The 17,383-nt window shown below is 49.8% G+C and overlaps 3 protein-coding genes across 8 annotated transcripts; 2 read left to right on the top strand and 1 right to left on the bottom strand.

Annotated features, from left to right (window-relative positions):
• The first annotated feature begins 7,186 nt into the window (after positions 1 to 7,186).
• On the top strand, positions 7,187 to 10,008 carry Pgp (phosphoglycolate phosphatase). The gene is made up of 2 exons (XM_003478117.5): positions 7,187 to 7,895; positions 7,994 to 10,008. The coding sequence occupies exons 1-2, from the start codon at positions 7,262 to 7,264 to the stop codon at positions 8,317 to 8,319; spliced, it is 960 nt and encodes a 319-aa protein (XP_003478165.1). The 5' UTR covers positions 7,187 to 7,261; the 3' UTR covers positions 8,320 to 10,008.
• Positions 10,009 to 10,187: 179 nt separating this feature from the next.
• On the top strand, positions 10,188 to 12,646 carry Bricd5 (BRICHOS domain containing 5). 3 transcript variants are annotated; one of them, XM_023560731.2, is made up of 6 exons: positions 10,188 to 11,034; positions 11,172 to 11,294; positions 11,620 to 11,775; positions 11,848 to 11,949; positions 12,217 to 12,343; positions 12,444 to 12,646. In XM_023560731.2, the coding sequence occupies exons 1-6, from the start codon at positions 10,984 to 10,986 to the stop codon at positions 12,536 to 12,538; spliced, it is 654 nt and encodes a 217-aa protein (XP_023416499.1). In that variant the 5' UTR covers positions 10,188 to 10,983; the 3' UTR covers positions 12,539 to 12,646. The 3 variants fall into 3 exon arrangements, with proteins under 3 accessions (XP_023416499.1, XP_003478164.1, XP_063082386.1); XM_003478116.5 differs by having other exon boundaries at positions 12,190 to 12,343; XM_063226316.1 differs by having other exon boundaries at positions 12,179 to 12,343.
• On the bottom strand, positions 12,503 to 16,449 carry Mlst8 (MTOR associated protein, LST8 homolog). 4 transcript variants are annotated; one of them, XM_005007419.4, is made up of 9 exons: positions 16,306 to 16,449; positions 15,624 to 15,782; positions 15,432 to 15,483; positions 15,188 to 15,350; positions 14,764 to 14,839; positions 14,539 to 14,691; positions 13,734 to 13,858; positions 13,440 to 13,603; positions 12,503 to 13,156 (listed from the first exon to the last, which is right to left on the bottom strand). In XM_005007419.4, the coding sequence occupies exons 1-9, from the start codon at positions 16,411 to 16,413 to the stop codon at positions 13,038 to 13,040; spliced, it is 1,119 nt and encodes a 372-aa protein (XP_005007476.2). In that variant the 5' UTR covers positions 16,414 to 16,449; the 3' UTR covers positions 12,503 to 13,037. The 4 variants fall into 4 exon arrangements, with proteins under 4 accessions (XP_005007476.2, XP_063082385.1, XP_012997494.1 ...); XM_063226315.1 differs by having other exon boundaries at positions 15,432 to 15,480; XM_013142040.3 differs by lacking the exon at positions 16,306 to 16,449 and adding an exon at positions 16,002 to 16,020.
• Positions 16,450 to 17,383: the final 934 nt, after the last annotated feature.

Raw genomic sequence — 17,383 nt, 5'->3', positions numbered from 1 at the left:
TGTTTTTGAGACAAGGGCTCACTATGCAGTGCAGGATGGTCTTGAATTCACTATGTAGCCCATGTTATCCTCAAACTTGCTGCAATCCTCCTGCCTCAGCCTCCTGAGTGCTGGGATTACAGACCTGAGCTACCACATCCAGCAAGTTTTTAAGGCAATATTTAATTAGCTCTTTAAAAGTAAATGTACAATTGGATTAAAGCACACACACACACACACACACACACACACACAAGCATTTACAAAGCCAGATATGGTGGTACACGCCTATAATCCCAGCATGACTGATGTGAGTTTGAGGCCAACCTGGGCTCCAAAGTAAGTTCAAGGCCAGTCTGAATTACATACCAAGACCCTGTCTCAGAAACAAGAAAGAAAGAATTTATAATGCCAATCACCCTTGTCTTAAAGAAGAAAAAAAAACCAACGTGCAGAACTGACAGGATTCTAACCCAAGAGTCCAACCCAGGCTGGGAATACCCAGGGCTTGCTCTTGAATGTCTATTTTCTATGGGCCAGCCACATGCCAGATCTAACAGACCCAGGTGAATCAGACCTACTTGTCTCCAGCAAAGGAAATTTCCAGATCCCAGGTGTCCCTCAGCAGGTAATGGGCAGGTCTACCTGGGAAGAGCACTAAATAAGGGTTGACTGTACCCTGGGACTTCCTAGCTGGGAAACTAGGGACCTTTTGTTTGGAAGGAGCTGGAATGTGGAAGCAGGCCAGTTCATCAGCAGTCAGGTTGAGGTAGCGATGAAGTTGTTTTCCACTGGCAAGACATATACCACTGAAGAATTTTAAGCAGAGAAAACAACTGTCTGTTTCAGGAGGATGCCTCCAGCTACCTTCCAGAAGACCTTCAGGGCTCAGCAGAGGCATGAAGTGGCTCAAGCAGCCACTGGGATCCAGGATGGATAATCTGTGAGAGGAAGACAGCGGAAATAGCAAATTGGACCTTTTGGAGCACAAGGAATTTGGGGGGCAGCTTCCAGGGAAGAAGTAAGTTTAGAGTCCTGGGTCACCTTCCTTGACAATGTGTTCAAGAGTAGGGAAGCCAGAATCTGGAGGTGGCAGGGAAGAAGAATGGAAAAGGCAGGGAATGGCTTGGGTTTGGGTAGACAAGCCAGCCCAGGAGAAACAGAGTTAATGGGGGCAGGCCAGGCTTCTTGCTTGGTTACTCCCCGGGGTTCAGAAAAGGGTATCCTAACCAAGTTGAGTGCTAGACCCAGGCAGAACAACAAGGATAGAAGTACCTAAGTCACTGGAAGGCAGGATTGCAGTAACAGGCAGGAAGACCAATCTTTTTCTTTATGATGGCCTTTTGTCTTACCTGCCTCAGCCTGGGCTCCAGCTGAATACCATGTGTTTTCCATGTTAAGATTTATTGTAACAGCAAGGAGTTGCATATAGGTTGTCACCACAGAAATTAGAAGTTACTGTAAAAGTACAGCAGAAATGAGCATAGTCAAATAATATATTACCACGCAATGAGACATGGGGACAGCACCAAAGATGAAGGTTGCATGAGACAGAGCCTTCAGCTCACAGTAGAGAAAATACCACAATGCATTCTTTTAAATGCATTCACACAAAAGTGACTTGATGCCAACAGGCCTATGTGGCTGGAAGGGATCATTCCCAGTCTTGGCTAGAGCCTGGGAATAGTCAGTTTTGTGTCTGAATTAACGGTTATCTCTATACACTTCTTTCTCAGAAGATAGCCTCCCTGCAGAAAGGCACACAAGCCAAAGTCATTCAATGAACACATGCATTTCACTGACTCTAATTACTTTTAACTCTTTCCCTGACACTTGGACAGGGACTCCACAACCCTCTATTGGTTGAATGTACTTTAATCCCATGCTGAAGAACTTTTCAAATGCATCCAAGTGTTTTTTTTTTTTCAACACTTGAGCCCTTTTTTCAGTAGTTGTAACTATTAGGCTGGGGATTTAGCTCAGTAATGTAAGCGCCTGCCTGGCAAGTACAAGTTCAATTCTCATTACCAAAAAAAAAAAAAAAAAAAAAAAAAACTGTGACTATTAATCCCTGATTATCAGTTTCATTCAATTAAGAACACCTAGCAGATTAGTAAAGCATGCTTCTGGATGGGGTGACTATCCCTTGTCCATTTTTTTTCTGGCACTGTTCCTTTGCTCTGCTTCCTGGCCATCATGATCTCAGCAACCTTGCTCTGCCCTTTTACCATGATATTCCTACCTTGGAGCTAACAGCTGTAGACTGAATGTCATGAAAGAATAAGCTAAATTAAACCTCCTTTAAATTATTGGTCTCAAGGATTGTGTCTCAGTGACAGAAAAGTTAATGGATACAGTGACCCTCATTTTTGCTTGGCTTATTAGAAACAATAATACTGAAGTTTAGTGTGATGATGCATACCTGTAATACCAGCGCTTGGGAGGATGAGGCAGGAGAATCAGCAGTTTGAGAATAGCCTGGGCTACATAGTGAGATTCTATCTCAAACAGATTCGGTAGCCACATGTATTTTCTAAAACTTGTAAATCCATACAACTATTAAGGTTGATTATATTAAAAATTAAAGTGTCTGTCCTTATACTACCTCATCCCTTCGTCCACCCTCTCTTGGGGCAATGTTGGTCCCATGCATTTGAAAGTAGGCACTGTGTATCAGAAACACATAGTGATAGACTCTTCCCCCATATATGTGGCTACTATGTGCTGTCCCCACCCAAGGTCAGTCTGCCCTGCCCCGTGAAGGCCATGGTCCTTTCCAGACTACTCTAGGACTTTGTCCACAACCATCCTGTTTGTCTATACTTAACTCTCTTTCCATTTCAGCCCATACCACCTATCAACATACAAGCACACTTATCTGATGTTAAACCAGTCAGATGTGGCAGAACTCCACACTGGAGTTAGCTGAATTAACCTTAACTCTGCATTGTATAGCTAGTGGCTCTCAGCAGCTCAGTTTCCCTCATCTATAAATAGAGATACTGACAGTCCTTGCTTTGAGCTCTGTCCTATGACTCTTGCAAGAATATGCAAGTAAAGATTTCTGTCCAGACATTGATTGTCCAACCATAAACTAAGGCAATCAAATAAACATTGCTGCCAAAGCCCAGGCACATCTAGACATACTTATCAACTGAGTGATACTGAGTAGTAAACAGAGTTTGTGATCTTTTGTCTAAGGCATTTCTTCCAAGGGCCAGTTCAGCCACCAAAACCCAACATGAAGATCAGGGACTAGGAGGTGTGGTGGCTCATACCTGCAATTCCAGCATTCTGGGGGTTGAGACAGGAAGGTTGCAAGTTTGAGCCTAGCCTAGACAATTTAGCAATTTTTTTGAGACAGGATCTCTCCTTGTAGTGCAGGCTGGCCTTGAATGCAGTGTGGCACCCAGGCTAGCCTTGAATGTGCATTGATCCTCCTGCCTCAACCTCTCTAGTGCTGGGATTACATCATGGGTTTAATTCTCACTTTTTAAAAACACAGAACTAAGGGCTGGGGATTTAGCTCAGCAGCATAAGCGCTTGCCTGCCTTGCAAGCATGTGGCCGTGAGTTTGATCCCCAGTACCAATTAAAAAAAAAAAAAACAGAACTAAGGTGTTCTCTCCACACAGGAACATTTTATAGACCCTACAATTCTGGGCTATAGTTCCTGTCCTCCAAAGGTTCCTAAGCCAGCAAAAAACAAAAGAAATGGACTGTTATGTAAACAAATAAGACCTGAAGTTTGCCAAGGACATTAATTTTGCCTGATGGGTTTGGGAATGGAGGTGGAGGTGGATTCAAAGACTTTATGGACAGCTGGGGCCCAAGAGAAGAATATGGAATGAACACACTGGTAATTCAGGGTCCAGATGGCAATCAGGACAGGGCTTAAGGAAACTAGGAATCATTGTTGTTCTAAACCTGACCCTAGTGAAAGTAATATTGAAAACAGGCACTTATCCTATGATCCAGCAATTTCATTCCTAAATATATATCTGAGGGAAGGATACATATATCCATGTATGTTTACAGAGGAACAAGAATGTTCACGGGAGCATTATTTAGATAGACAAAACACAAATGTCCAGCAGCAGCAGCTGTGTGTGTGTGTGTGTGTGTGTGTGCGCGCGCGCGCGCGCGCGAGTGCACATGCATGCACGTATAAGGCTATGGTATCACAATTCCTTATGGGACAATTAAATATATATAGAAAATAAACAAAAAAAATTTGATACCAGGGATCAAACTCACAATCGTGTGCTTGCAATGCAGGCACATCACTGAGCTAAATCCCCAGCCTCTTCACAGACATTATATTGAGCCAAAGAAGCAAGGCCCAGTAGTCAGGCATGGTAGTATACACCTGTTACCACCAGCATGGTGGCACACATCTGTAGGAAGGCTGAGCCAGGCAGATCCAGAGTCAGAGACAAACCTGGACTACATAGTGAGATCCTATCTAAATAAACAAATAAAGCCTTGGGATATAGCTCAGTGCTAGAGTGTTTGCCTAGCATGTGCAAAACTTTGCATTTAATCACCAGTCCAGGAAAATAGTCCAAATGGCGCAGGGCATGGTGGCTCACACCTGTAATACCAGCACTTGGGAGGCTGAGGCAGGAGGATGTTGTGAGTTCAAGACCAGCCTGGGCTACAAAGTGAGCTCAAGGCCAGCCTGAACTGCATAGTGAGACCCTGCCTCAAAAAAGACGAGAAAAAAAAAAAGTCCAAATGGTCTCGAATAGGCAAATTAGGCTACAACTCTATGCAACGGAAGTCTCAAGCATGATTGAGACAAGATATTCACTGGTGACTGAATTGGAACATGGAGGGATACTCTCTGGGGTGTTGGAAATACAAGGGATGATTGAAAACTATAATGAATGTTTAATTTAAAAGAATCACAGTGGGGCTGGGGATTTAGCTCAGTGGCATAAGCACCTGCCTTGCAAGCAGGCAATCATGAGTTCAATCCCCAGTACCGATAAAAAGGAAAAAGACCAAAAAAAAAAAAAAAAATTCTAGAACTGTTTCAGAAACTGGCAAGAACAAGTTCATTGAAAAGGACTAAACTGGAATTAAGCCCTGAATTACAGCTACTAAGCATCTTATCCTATTTAATATTATGATGAATTTACAAGAAATGAAGTGACCTTTGTTGATAAAGACTTTTAACCATTAGAAAAAGAAAAGAAACTTACAAGAACAATGGGATAAGTGCATTCTAAGTAAAAGTATTTGGAGGAGCATTAGTGATAATACACCTACTGTAACAAATATTTTTAAATTTGAGCATTTACCATACTTTTTTTTTTTTCTAAAAGGGTCAGCCGGGCATGGTGGCACACTCCTGTAATCCTAGCACTCAGCACTCAGGAGCACTTAATCCTGAGACAGAATGATCCTTGCAAGTTCGAGACCAGTGTAGGCTACAAAGTGAGCCCAAGGCCCTGCATAGTGAACTGTCTCAAAAAGACAAAAAAGAAAAAAAAAGAAAGAAAAAGGGTCATGGCCAGGTGGTGGTAGGCACATGCCTATAATCCCAGCACTTTGGAGGTTGAGGCAGGAGGATTGTTATGAGTTCAAGACCATTGTGGACTACAAAGTGAGCACAAGGCCAATCTAAACTGCATAATGAGACTTTATCTCAAAAAGACAAAGTAAAGTAAAAAGAAAGGGGGTCCCACTACATAGCCCAGACTGGCTTCAAACTCTCAGCAATCCTCCTGCCTCAGCCTCCCAAGCAGTGGATTACCAGTAAGCACCACCATGGCCAGCTTTACTATATGTGTGTGTGTGTGTGTGTGTGTGTGTATATATATATATATATATATATATATATATATATATATTTAATCACATGTAGTATTCTAAATTTTATTTGAGCCAAATATGGTGGCACATGCCTGTAATTCCAGCACTTGGGAGGCCGAGGCAGAGGATTGTTGAGAGTTTGAGACTCTCTGGGCTACAATGTCAATTCAAGGCCCGTCTGAACTTACATAGTGAAACTCTGTTTCAAAAAGACAAAAACAATAATAAAATAAATTTTATTTGGGTTGTTTATATAAGCATATAGGAATATAAAAATTCAATACAGTACGTAGGCAGTGGTGCAATCCTGTAGTCCAGCGTTTTGATAGGCTGAGGTAAGACCCCAAATTCGGGTCTAACCTGGGCAATTTAGCCATTTAGGGAGACCCTGTCTTAAAATTAAAAACAAAAGCGGGGGGTGCAATTCACTGCAAAGGCCCTGAGTTCAAGCCTCAACACTAGAAACCAAACCAAAAAGAACAAAAACCGCACCTTACTGCATGCTATGCCTCAACAGAAGTTGGTATCTAATAACTGAAAATGATAGTAATAGGTTTTGGTAGGGTGCTCCTCCTAAACCCTAATCCCATTGCCTTGGAATCAGTGGTTCATAGGCAATACAGTTATTCTGTTTCGTTCTGTTTGTAGTGAAGAACAAACCCTGAGGCTTCATATTCAGCTATATCCTGAGGCCTGTTTTTTATTTATTTAGAGACAGAGTCTCGCTATGTAATTTAGGCTGGCGTGGAACTCTCTGCAAACCTCCCGCTACAGCCTTCCCACCGCTGGAATAACAGGTTAACGCTACTACACCGCCTGGAAACGTTTTTGGAAAGGTATGGAGATAAGAGGGCCAGGCCTGTGGTGAAGGAAGGACTAAGGATAACTCCAAGACCTCGGAAATATACAGCTCACGCGGTGACTACATATCCCGAACCTCACACAACCTAACCTAGGGGCGGACGTGACTTTTCCCTCTTTGGCTGCAGCACCTCCCTCCCTCGAGACTGCAAGAAAATCCAGCCAATGAACAACCGGTTTAGCGCCGGGTCGCTTGACCAGGGGCCTCCGTCACCTAGGCTGACCACGCGCCTCCAATGGGCGAGCTGTCCCGTGGCCGCCAATGAGCAAAGGCCTTACGTCCTGCACTTCCCTCGGCCGCACCTTTTCTGCAGCTAGAGCTCTTTTCCGCAAGCCGGTTGGCACCCTGCCAGCCAATGGTTGGAGCGGCTCAAACCCAGCAGCCAATGGAAAAACGCACACCCTCTCTGGGCCGCGGTGGTTGGTGCTGCCTGCCAGGGGAGGAGACGGATTGGTGCAGACGATAACCAACAGGCGATGCGCGCGAGACACAGGGCCAATAATCGTGCTGGGGGCGGGACGGGCGCCGGGGCGGGCGCCGCGGCTAGCGGCTGAGAGAGGCCGGTGGCAGCAGTGGCCGGCAGTATCTGTGGCGGACAGCTATGGCGGAGGCCGGCGGCGACGACGCCCGCTGCGTGCGGCTGAACGCCGAGCGGGCCCAAGCACTGCTGGCCGACGTGGACACGCTGCTGTTTGACTGTGACGGCGTGCTGTGGCGCGGGGAAACAGCGGTGCCCGGCGCGCCTGAGGCTGTGAGGGCATTGCGGGCCCGCGGAAAGCGCCTGGGCTTCATCACCAACAACAGCAGCAAGACGCGTGCCGCCTACGCCGAGAAGCTTCGGCGGCTGGGTTTCGGCGGCCCCACGGGGCCGGGGGCCGGCCCGGAGGTGTTCGGCACGGCCTACTGCGCCGCACTCTACCTGCGCGAACGCCTGGCGGGCGCGTCGGCCCCCAAGGCCTATGTGCTGGGCAGCCCGGCCTTGGCCACAGAGCTGCAGGCCGTGGGCGTCGCCAGCGTGGGCGTGGGGCCTGAGCCGCTGCGGGGCGACGGCGCCGCTGACTGGCTAGCCTTGCCGCTCGACCCCGAGGTGCGTGCGGTGGTGGTGGGCTTCGACCCGCATTTCAGCTACATGAAGCTCACCCAGGCCGTGCGCTATCTACAGCAGCCCGGCTGCCTGCTCGTGGGCACCAACATGGATAATCGGCTACCGCTGGAGAACGGCCGCTTCCTCGCGGGTCCGTGCGCCCCGGGGCGGGAGGCCGGAGGGCACACTGCCCCCGCCCCGTCCCCACCCTCTGACCCCAGCGTCCCGTTCCCTCCCTCCGCCCCGCAGGTACCGGCTGTTTGGTGCGCGCGGTGGAGATGGCCGCCCAGCGCCAAGCCGACATCATCGGGAAGCCCAGCCGCTTCATCTTCGATTGCGTGTCCCAGGAATATGGCATCAACCCGGAGCGCACTGTCATGGTCGGGGACCGCCTGGACACCGACATCCTCCTTGGCGTCACCTGCGGCCTGAAGACCATCCTGACCCTCACGGGAGTCTCCACGTTGGGGGACGTGAAGAGTAATCAGGAAAGTGACTGCATGTCTAAGAAGAAAATGGTTCCTGACTTTTATGTTGACAGCATAGCCGATCTCTTACCCGCCCTTCAAGGTTAAAGATTTAGTGTCTTTAATCTCCAGAATAAAAAGTAATTGAAAATGTTAGCCAAATTAATAGGTGGGGCTTAGGCATTGGCTCAGCGATATAGCCCAAGAGTGTAATTGGAGTTAAACAGAGGCAGTAGTTGTTAGCCTTGTAAGTGAACGTTTCCGGGGACAATGTTGTTTACAGATACTTATATTTTAATTTAAGATGCACTTTTTAAGCTTGGAGGGCATTGTAGGATTGGGTCCTGGCTTTGGATGTGTTGGTTAGGGCAGGCTTGGCACCTGTCCAAGATTCAGGTAACCTCAGACCTTGCAGGTCTAGAGGTGTGTCACGTATTTAAAAGTTTTGTTCAGGGATCAAGCCCTTTTGGAGGGCAGAGAAAAGAAGAACCTGATTATTGTGACTGTTGTGAGACACTTGTGCAGACAGAAGGAAGTCCTCTGCCTCCTCCCCACTGTATGTGGTAATGCAGTACAGCTGACTGCTGCTGCTATGCCCCAGCTCCTTATCTGTGTGGAGTAAGGAGGCCACTCCTAATGTTGTCACCCTGTCCTTCAGTGTGGGGGTGCTGCCCTTGTCACCCCTCCTGTTCCCTTTGAAAACCACTTTGATGTCACAATTGTCTGTTCCCTTTCAGATCCCAGGGCTGCAGCTTCTCATATACAGCTGCCCCGTTCTGTAAACAGCCCAGACCCCAGCTAAACTTCGGCTGTCTCAAGTATGCATTTAAATGCAGGTGACTCAGGCGGGTGTGGACACCTTCACTGAACTCTGGGCTGCTGTGCAGGGAGCTTGGAGCAGTGTTGGTACCAAAAAAAATTTTTTTTAACTTGTGGACAACCTTGTCAAGTGGTGGAGTTGAATCTTAAGTATGTGGATTAATAGCTGTGCTCTGTCTCATAGGAGAAATCACACTGAAGAAGTCTCCATGTCCCATAGCCAGCAACATGGCTAAAGGCATGTGTTGGCCAAGGATTGCCTGTCACCTTGGGTGCCCTCTGGGTGGGGGAGGAAAGAGGTTTCCCAGGTAACAGGAAGTTTACAAAGTATTCGGTCTCTCCTTGCTTGCCTGTACCCTGGATCAGGGTTAGACTTACATGTCAATAAGGGTTAGGTGTGAGACCACCTATCTGGTCTTATATTCCCTTGATGATAGTCAGTAGGAGGACTGGCAGGGTCCACCAGCCAACCTGGGGTTTTCTGCAGGGGCTCTGGCCTTTTCTGCCTGTTCCCTAAGGCTGTTGAACTTTAGCAGTTTGCTGAGTAGGCTTGGCAGCACATGCAGGGCAGATCCTGGGAGGCTGTTCCTTTTGGCTGACTCCTTCCCAGTGCCTCACCCTGTATCCAGTGGCTTCTCTCAGCCCTGTGATCAGTGCTCCATCACCTGTTCAGAGTTCTCAGAGCAATAAAGGGTATCAGCCAGGGTGGCTGGGATTGAGATGGTGCCACATGGCAGCAGGAGGGCAGCCATGCCTGTGAGGTTGGTGGTGCTGACGTTGGCTCTGCGAGGTCGGCTCAAGGTGGGTCTTGATATTGAGCAGGCCTGTCAGGGCGTTGTCACCCACACCAGGAGCACACAGCAGGTGCAGCAGCCAGCAATGCTTCCCTCTTCAGCCAGCTTGGGAGCCTGTGTGAACCCCATCTCTGACCCCTTGCGCTGTGTGACCTTACATGCACATTAAACTCTCAAACCTGCACTGACTGGGCCTTCCTTCCTCGTCTTTACAGCTGTTCCCAGGTGGCAGCTGTCGAGCTGGGGAGGCAGGGGTAGAATCGGAGGGAGGGCTTAAAAAAAAAAAAAAAAAAAAAAAAAACAACAAACCTGGGCTAGGGTTCCAATTCCAGATCTGGAACAATGGCTACTGCAGCCTAGACCATTTCAGGCCTATTACAGAAACAGTTCTGGAGAAACCAGAACTATTCTGGAAAAAACCAGAGCAGGGCAGGGCCATGTGATGAAGCACATATAGCCTAGACATTAATGTGTGGAAATGGACCATGGGCTAGGACGTGTGAGTAGGGATGAATTTGAAGCAAGCCATTCTAGGAGGGACCCAAAAAGCCAAAGTGACCATCTTCAACATGGAGATTCCAGTTGGGTGACAATTGCTGATTCAGTCTTTAACCTTAGTGCTAGGCCTGTGTTCTACTGGATGCCCACAGCCTTGTAGGTAGTGGGGAGGGGGACAGGCTAAAAGCAGCTAGGGACATGAGAGAGGACAGGTGGTACACAGGTGGTGCCCACTGTCATTGGACAGGTACTTACTGACGGGTTGCCGTGTGCCACACTCTGCCCTCAGTTCTGGAATCCAGAGATAACAGATGGAAAGATCTTAAAACTGCCCCAGCCAATTATCCAGGCTGGGCCTGAGCTGCCCCCATCAATTAGCTGGACTGCATTCCCACTGAGGCGTGTTCCCAAGTCTTCTGAGACTGTGCTCTCTAGTCTGTATAGGCCAGTTGTTAACCTGGCCTGGTGATTGGCATCCCCAGTAGGGGAGGGAGTTGTCATGGCTCTGACCTAGATATCAGATACTGAGGTAGGGAGGAGGCAGTAGGGTCTTGAGGGGAGGTTACAGTTGTTTGGCTCATTAGAGGCATCCTGAGGTTTCCTTGCTGGAATCCTCCAAGGGGCTGCAGACAATCAGTGTATTGTCAGCAGGGGCTACAGCATGGAGAACAGCAGCAGCTACACAGAGGGCCCTGAGCCTTGTCCTACAGAGGTGAGTACCTCTGCCATTGCCTGGATAGGGAATCTCCAGGGATTGGGAGTGCCACCACCACTATAGCTTCCTTCTCTGAGTAACCCTGCTTCTGGGTCTCCAACGCAATGGACCCACTGACCACAATGTCCCTTTAGGTGAAGACTAAGCCCTGCCATGGGAGCTGGAAAGCTGCAGGTCTGCTGCTGCTGCTGTTAGCCTTAGCCACTGCAGGGGCTGTGGCTGGAGGGCTTCTTGGCTTCACCCATGACCCTCCCAAGGTGAGCCTGTCAGGCACAAAGGCATACACAGTGGAAGGGGGGCAAGAAGGCTAGCACATACCAGCCCTCCAGAGGAGCTAGGGCCCAGAGCAGGCCATTGGCCTTGTAGCAAATGACAAGAGGACCAGAAGCCTCAAAATCCCCCCTTTTTTTGGTACTAGGGATTGAACTCATGACCTTGCACTTGCCAGGCAGGTGCTTGTGCTGCTGAGCTAAACCCCTGGCCCCAAAAGCCCATTCAGATGATGCAGAAGTGCTAAGGCTGAGGGCTGGGGACATGGGGCTATAAAGCCTGTCTGGCTGAACTCCAACTTCCCACTTTCAGCCACTGCTGCAGATGCTCCGACTGACTCTCCCAAGCCCACGGGGGCCCTGGTCCAACCAAACTACTCTGGTGGACATGGCCCGGAACATGGCAACCATTATGGTGACTCCACCTCAGAGCAATCGCAGCTGGGCAGTGCTGTTCGATGGGCAAAACGTGAGTTAACAGGGAGGGGGTCAAACTGTGTATGTTAGAGAAAAGTCCCACCGTACGCACCTGCTTCCCCAGGGCTGCATCTGCTACCGCCCAGCAGAGCACCAGGCCTGCTTCCTCCGCCTGATGGAGGCTCGAGATCGAGAGACCCTGCAGCTGATGGTGAACACCTCCAGGGTGAGCAGCCCTACTCCACTCAGCCCCCAGGACAGGATCCAGACAAAGGGTCCTGTGTGCAGCTGGCCCAGGCCAGCTGGGGCTCTGGTTTCAGAGAACAGAGAGTTCTATCTTCTCTTAGCTAAAGCTGCTGATAGCAGCAGATGGCTAGACTGTCAGGTTGGGGTGGGATGTGTGGCCCTGACCCTGCCTAAAGCAGGAAAGTTCCCTGTACTATGGCCCACCGAAGTCTTTTTGCAGGTCCAAGAGTTCTATGCCCCTGGCCAGGTCACCTACCATGCCCAAGAGCTGCTGGCGGTGCATGGGAGCCATACCGTGGATCCTACCCAGGTGGGAACTTCAGTCCAACAGCTCTGTGCAAAAACTCCCATCTATTGGGCTCATCGAGTGGACGGTGAGTTGGGGGATACTGTATGGAGAGGCCTGTGACTCTCACAGAATATCGAAGAAGCTGAGTGGAAGTTCTTTGGGATTCATGACCCTTCTTCTTCCAGGACCCCAGAGACAGCGGCTGATCTATCTCTGCATTGACATCTGCTTCCCAAGCAACATCTGCATGTCTGTCTGCTTTTATTATCTTCCAGACTAAGTCCTTTGCCTGATCCATCTGGATTTGTCTCCACAAGCCAGCAGTTGGCTGGTCACCAGCACTATAGAGGGCAACTGCTGGCAGGAACAAATAAACTCTTGCATTGGCTGTGGTGGTGTTCTGTGGGCCTCAGGGTCTGATTGGGGCAGGAAGGGGAAGCAAGATGTGGAGACAGGCACCAGCCTCTGGTTCCCCCAGCAGTTCCAGGCAGAGATTCAGTCTCTGAAGGGAATGCAGGCTCTCCCAACCCAGGCATGTGTACCCTGGATTGATAGGTTCCTGATAAGCAAATGGGCACTGACAGAGTTCCACAGCACACAGCAGGTCTAGATCGGCTGAGAGGGGCCAGGGTAGCCTGCTCAGGTACAGTGGACCTGGTGGGCAGAGGCTAGCCCAGGGGTTTTACTCTGACCACGTGATACACAGATATATCCAGCTGTAGACCCTGCAGAGGCCATTCCTACTGTCCAGTAGCTGCCTGCAGTCCTAAGGGTACAGGCTAACCCAGGACACTGTCATTGAAAGCCAAGCAAACAACAGCTTTCTGGTGGCCACCATACTCTCTCTTGATTTCTCCAGTTTCCACACACCAAAGGCGGGCCAAGTTGTCAGATGAAGCTGTAGGGAAAGATGTGGCAATAGCTCAGGGCCAGGTATGGCTCTTGGTTGGGACTAGGCCTCCAAGGGACCTCCTAAAGGCAGGACTCCAGCTATCCATCTGCACACCCTAGCCAAGGTCCCTATGTACACCCCCAGGGTTCCCCTCTCTAAGACTCTGGTTTCAAGTGACTGTCCTCCTACCCTACAGGACAATAGCTATGTCTGGAGTCTGACATAGCTGGCCTGAGGTAAAGGAGGAACAACAGCTGGGCCCAGGTAAGGGAGGGGAAGCAGGATTCACCTGTAACGATGTACTGGGAGTCCCCTGAGAAGGCACAACCCCACATCCAGCCACGTGATGATTCTCCAGGGTTGCTGCTCTTGATGCTCAGCTCTGTCATCAAGGAAAAGTTGGATGTCCTCCAAATCTTGCATGTCTGGTCAGCTGAGCAGGTGGCAAGGAGCCTGGAGGTACAGATTTAGGAGTCTAAAGTGGTAGTCAATTCGTTCCCTTTACCATGCAACAGGTGGGCTCAACCCATCAAAGCCCAGCCCCAGGCAAATGCCTTCCCAGGCCAACAGGCTCTGCACGCACGTGGAGTCAGGGCTGAAACGGCACTGCAGGGCATAGCGGGTATGGGCTGGAATCTTGGTCTTGGGGATGAGCTGGGTCACCTCGTCACCAATACCCCCAGTCAGATTCCAGACATAGCAGTTTCCCTATTGGGTAGAAGGGAAGTCACTTGATACCTGGAACCTCAGAAAAGGGCATCCTGGGGGTTGAACCTGGATCCAACATTTGGGGCTTGCATATATGGAGCTGGACCAGGACCCAATCAAAGGCCACACCTGTCCAGCTAAAACCAGGAGGCCATACTGGCCAAAGGCTCCACATACCTCCTTGGAGGAACACTACTGAACAAAAGAGGTGTGCAGAAGGAGAAGAGGGCACCCAGACAGAGATGTAGCAGGCCAAGGCTAGGATGTGGGAGAAGTGTGACTTAAATGAATAATGAGGCTAGAAGGGAGCAGAGCCCAAACAGACTATGCACAAGGATCCAGCGCATCTTGGGGTCTCCTCAGTGGAATGATGCAGTCTCAATAGTACTGCTGCTGCCAAAGAAGACTGGACAAATGAACAAGGGAGGTCAGAAGAAAGACCACAGAGCGATTGTCAGCATTAGGGAAGATAAGGGTGACTGGGGCCAGGAGGTGACAGACATATAAGGAAAACCTGAGGTTGCTTGCCTGCTGAATGGGCCATGGCAGGCAGCAAAAAGGACATCAGTAGTACCCGTATTACAGCTCTGGGAGCTGATAGGTGTTTGAACCTGGGAGAAGGCAAGGGGCCTGAGGGATACTGGAAAATCAGCACATTTGCAGGGAGTACAGGGACTCACGGTGCTATTGACTGCTGCCATGTAGCTGGCATCAGGATCAATATGGGCAGATGTGATGGAGACCTCTGGCTCTGGGATCAGCTGCTCATTGTGATCTGTTTTCAGGTCCCAGATGTGGATTGCACCACTCTGATCCCCCACGATGAGCTCTGCCTAGGGTATAGGAGTGTATAGTGGGATCCTTGTCTTTAAAACCAAGTCCCTGGCCCCATGAGTAATTCTCACCTGGTTGGGATGCAAACACACACAGTTAATGGGTGCATTCACCTGGAAGATCCGCTGACACTGCAGATTTCGGGACCTGTGAGGGTATCACACACTATCTCTAGGGAATGCTGTTGGTGTCCCACCAAATGTCCTCTTCCTAGACACCGCCCCCCCCCCGCGCGCGCGCACGAGGTTTTGCTCTTCCCAACCAGCAGTATCCTGAAGCTAGTGAGAGACTGAAGAGGAGGGAAAAGCCAGGTCCTGGCCTCAAAGTACTATCTCTTTGATGTAATTCTACTAGGCTTTTCTCCTTCCCTCAATAAGCCACCCACACAAACCTCTCTGGCCCAGCATCTGCTTGAGAAAAGCTGCCCAAGCCAGGCCCCTGCCTGATCCACCCTCACCTCCAGGTAGCAGGCCCCTCCTGCCCAGCACCCAACACCTGAGGTCCCAGATTCGGGCTGTGCAGTCTTCTCCGCCTGTGTACATCCAACGGCCATCCTCATGGAAGCCAACAGATGCGATGTTCTTATTGACTCCATCATAGCTAATGATGGGGTTGGGATTATTGGAGTTGAGATCATACATGCGGATGTGCTGATAACCTAAGAACACACGGTAAACTGAAACATGGCTGTTCCAAGTCAAGGGGAAGTCAGGGATCAGAGGTCAAGAGTCACAGGTACCTGCAGCAGCAATCATACTGCGGTCTGGAGTAATTTCCAGTGCATTCACCTGCTAGGATCAGGTTAAGGAAGATGACAGAAAGGGAGTCTGGGGCCATGGTTCTCATCTTCACTATATGGCAACAGCTGTTACATCATCTCCACCCGCTGGCCTACCCAACACCACCCTGCCCACACTCTGGTGGAGGATACAGAATCCTGATGCTGCACAGTGCGTGTGCAGATCCCACTGTGCGCCTGCCAGAACCGCACAGTGTGGTCATAGCCCGCAGTGGCCAAAATGACAGGGTCACTGCCCACTGTTCCTGGGGAGGTGTTCATGGTGCAGCTTCGAGTCTCTCGGCAGGAAAACTGATTGGAAGAGGTCAAAGGTCAGACCATTTGGAAAAGAGAGAGGTTTTTAAGTACTTAGGAGATACTGTCTCGGTACGAAGTAAATGTCTGGTGCTCTCAAACACGCATTAACATTCCTACGTTAGCGATGGGGAGACTGAGGCTTGGGTAAGTTCAAGGATTCGCTGATTGCTGGCCACGGCACCTAGCTTCCAAAGCCCCAGCCCGTGCAGGCACCTGCCGAAAACCACGCCACTCGCGCCGGGAGAGGGCAGTCACGCGAGCCGCCGTCTGCCGCAGGGGCGGGACGCACATGCGCAGGCCGCTGGCGGGGGAGGAGGGGAAGAAAACCGAGCTGCGGCTGCGCATGTGTAGCTCACTGGTTGCTCGACCTGATAGAACGGGGCTCTGTCTGGCCACACCTGCGAGCTCCCGTTGCTTCGCTGACAGACCTGGGTCCCTTCTGGTCGCACCTTTCCTTGGCGGCACTCCCTAGCCACCCAGCAGCCCATTCCTGGCCTTTGTCCCATATCCTCCATACCTTACTTGCGCTCCGCACTCTGCCGTGACCCAGGATGGCTAGAAGAGCCGGAGCGAGTCGATAGAGGCCGAGCGTTGAGTTATCGATGGCTCTTCTGGGCGATACCATGGAATGCCGGGAGGGGTGGTAGGATGAGACTAAAATTCTGGGACGGGGACAACGGGGACGACGGAGAATCACGACATGTAACGGACTCTTACTTGCCAGTAGTCCGGCGTGGCTTGTTTTCCAAGCCCGGGTATCAAGCAGGGTCGCACGGTCCGTATTCCTTCCCTGACCCACTATTGGTGTTACACTGTTCTTGTTCACAGCTCTTGAATTTCAGATAAGCTACAAATTTTAAATGTAATTGTATCCCAAACATTACCTGGGATATGTTTATACTAAAAATTTATGACTCACTTACATTACATTCACGTGTATTTGGGCATTCTGCATCTGACACCTTGATCCCTACACTTTTTTTTGGTCTTTTTGTTTTTATCGGTACCAGGGATTGAACTCAGGACTGCCTGCTTGCAAGGCAGGCACTTATGCCGCTGAGCTAAATCCCCAGCCCCCGGTCCCTACACTTTATGACCTACGCAGCACCCAACCTAAACCTTGGGGTACCCCACTTGTGACCCTTTTCAAACTGTAGATACTCATGCTTTGCTTTCCATTCCAGCCTTCCAAAAAAATTTTTTAAGACAGGGTCTCCCTATGTAGTTCAGGCTGTGGATTCACTGTGTAGCACAGGCTGGTCTTGAACTTAAAGTGATCCTTCCTCAGCCTGCCCAATGCTGGGATTACAGTCCTGTGCCATCATACCCAGTCTCTCCAAATTCTTGAGTCAGGCTCTACAATAGTTTCTTCCCATCATACTTCGGAATGTGACTGCAACCACTTCTTTCTCTGATGATGAAAAGAGTGGATCTGGTTACTGCCAACATTCTAATCTACTCACCCAGGCCCTGGGTCCCAGGGACCTTCCTACTTACACCTTCCCCACCTCCTCTCCTTCCTACCACTTAGTGTTATTATTTATTTATACTGAGGATTGAATCCAGGGGTCTCCACACTACATCGCCAGTGCTTT

The sequence above is a fragment of the Cavia porcellus genome, unplaced genomic scaffold, assembly GCF_034190915.1.
Source record: "Cavia porcellus strain 051 isolate PalLab524CR breed Dunkin Hartley unplaced genomic scaffold, mCavPor4.1 scaffold_16, whole genome shotgun sequence".
NCBI lineage: Eukaryota > Metazoa > Chordata > Mammalia > Rodentia > Caviidae > Cavia > Cavia porcellus.
Note: the sequence above shows the minus strand (reverse complement) of the source record. Positions and strands in the feature narration are given on the sequence as shown.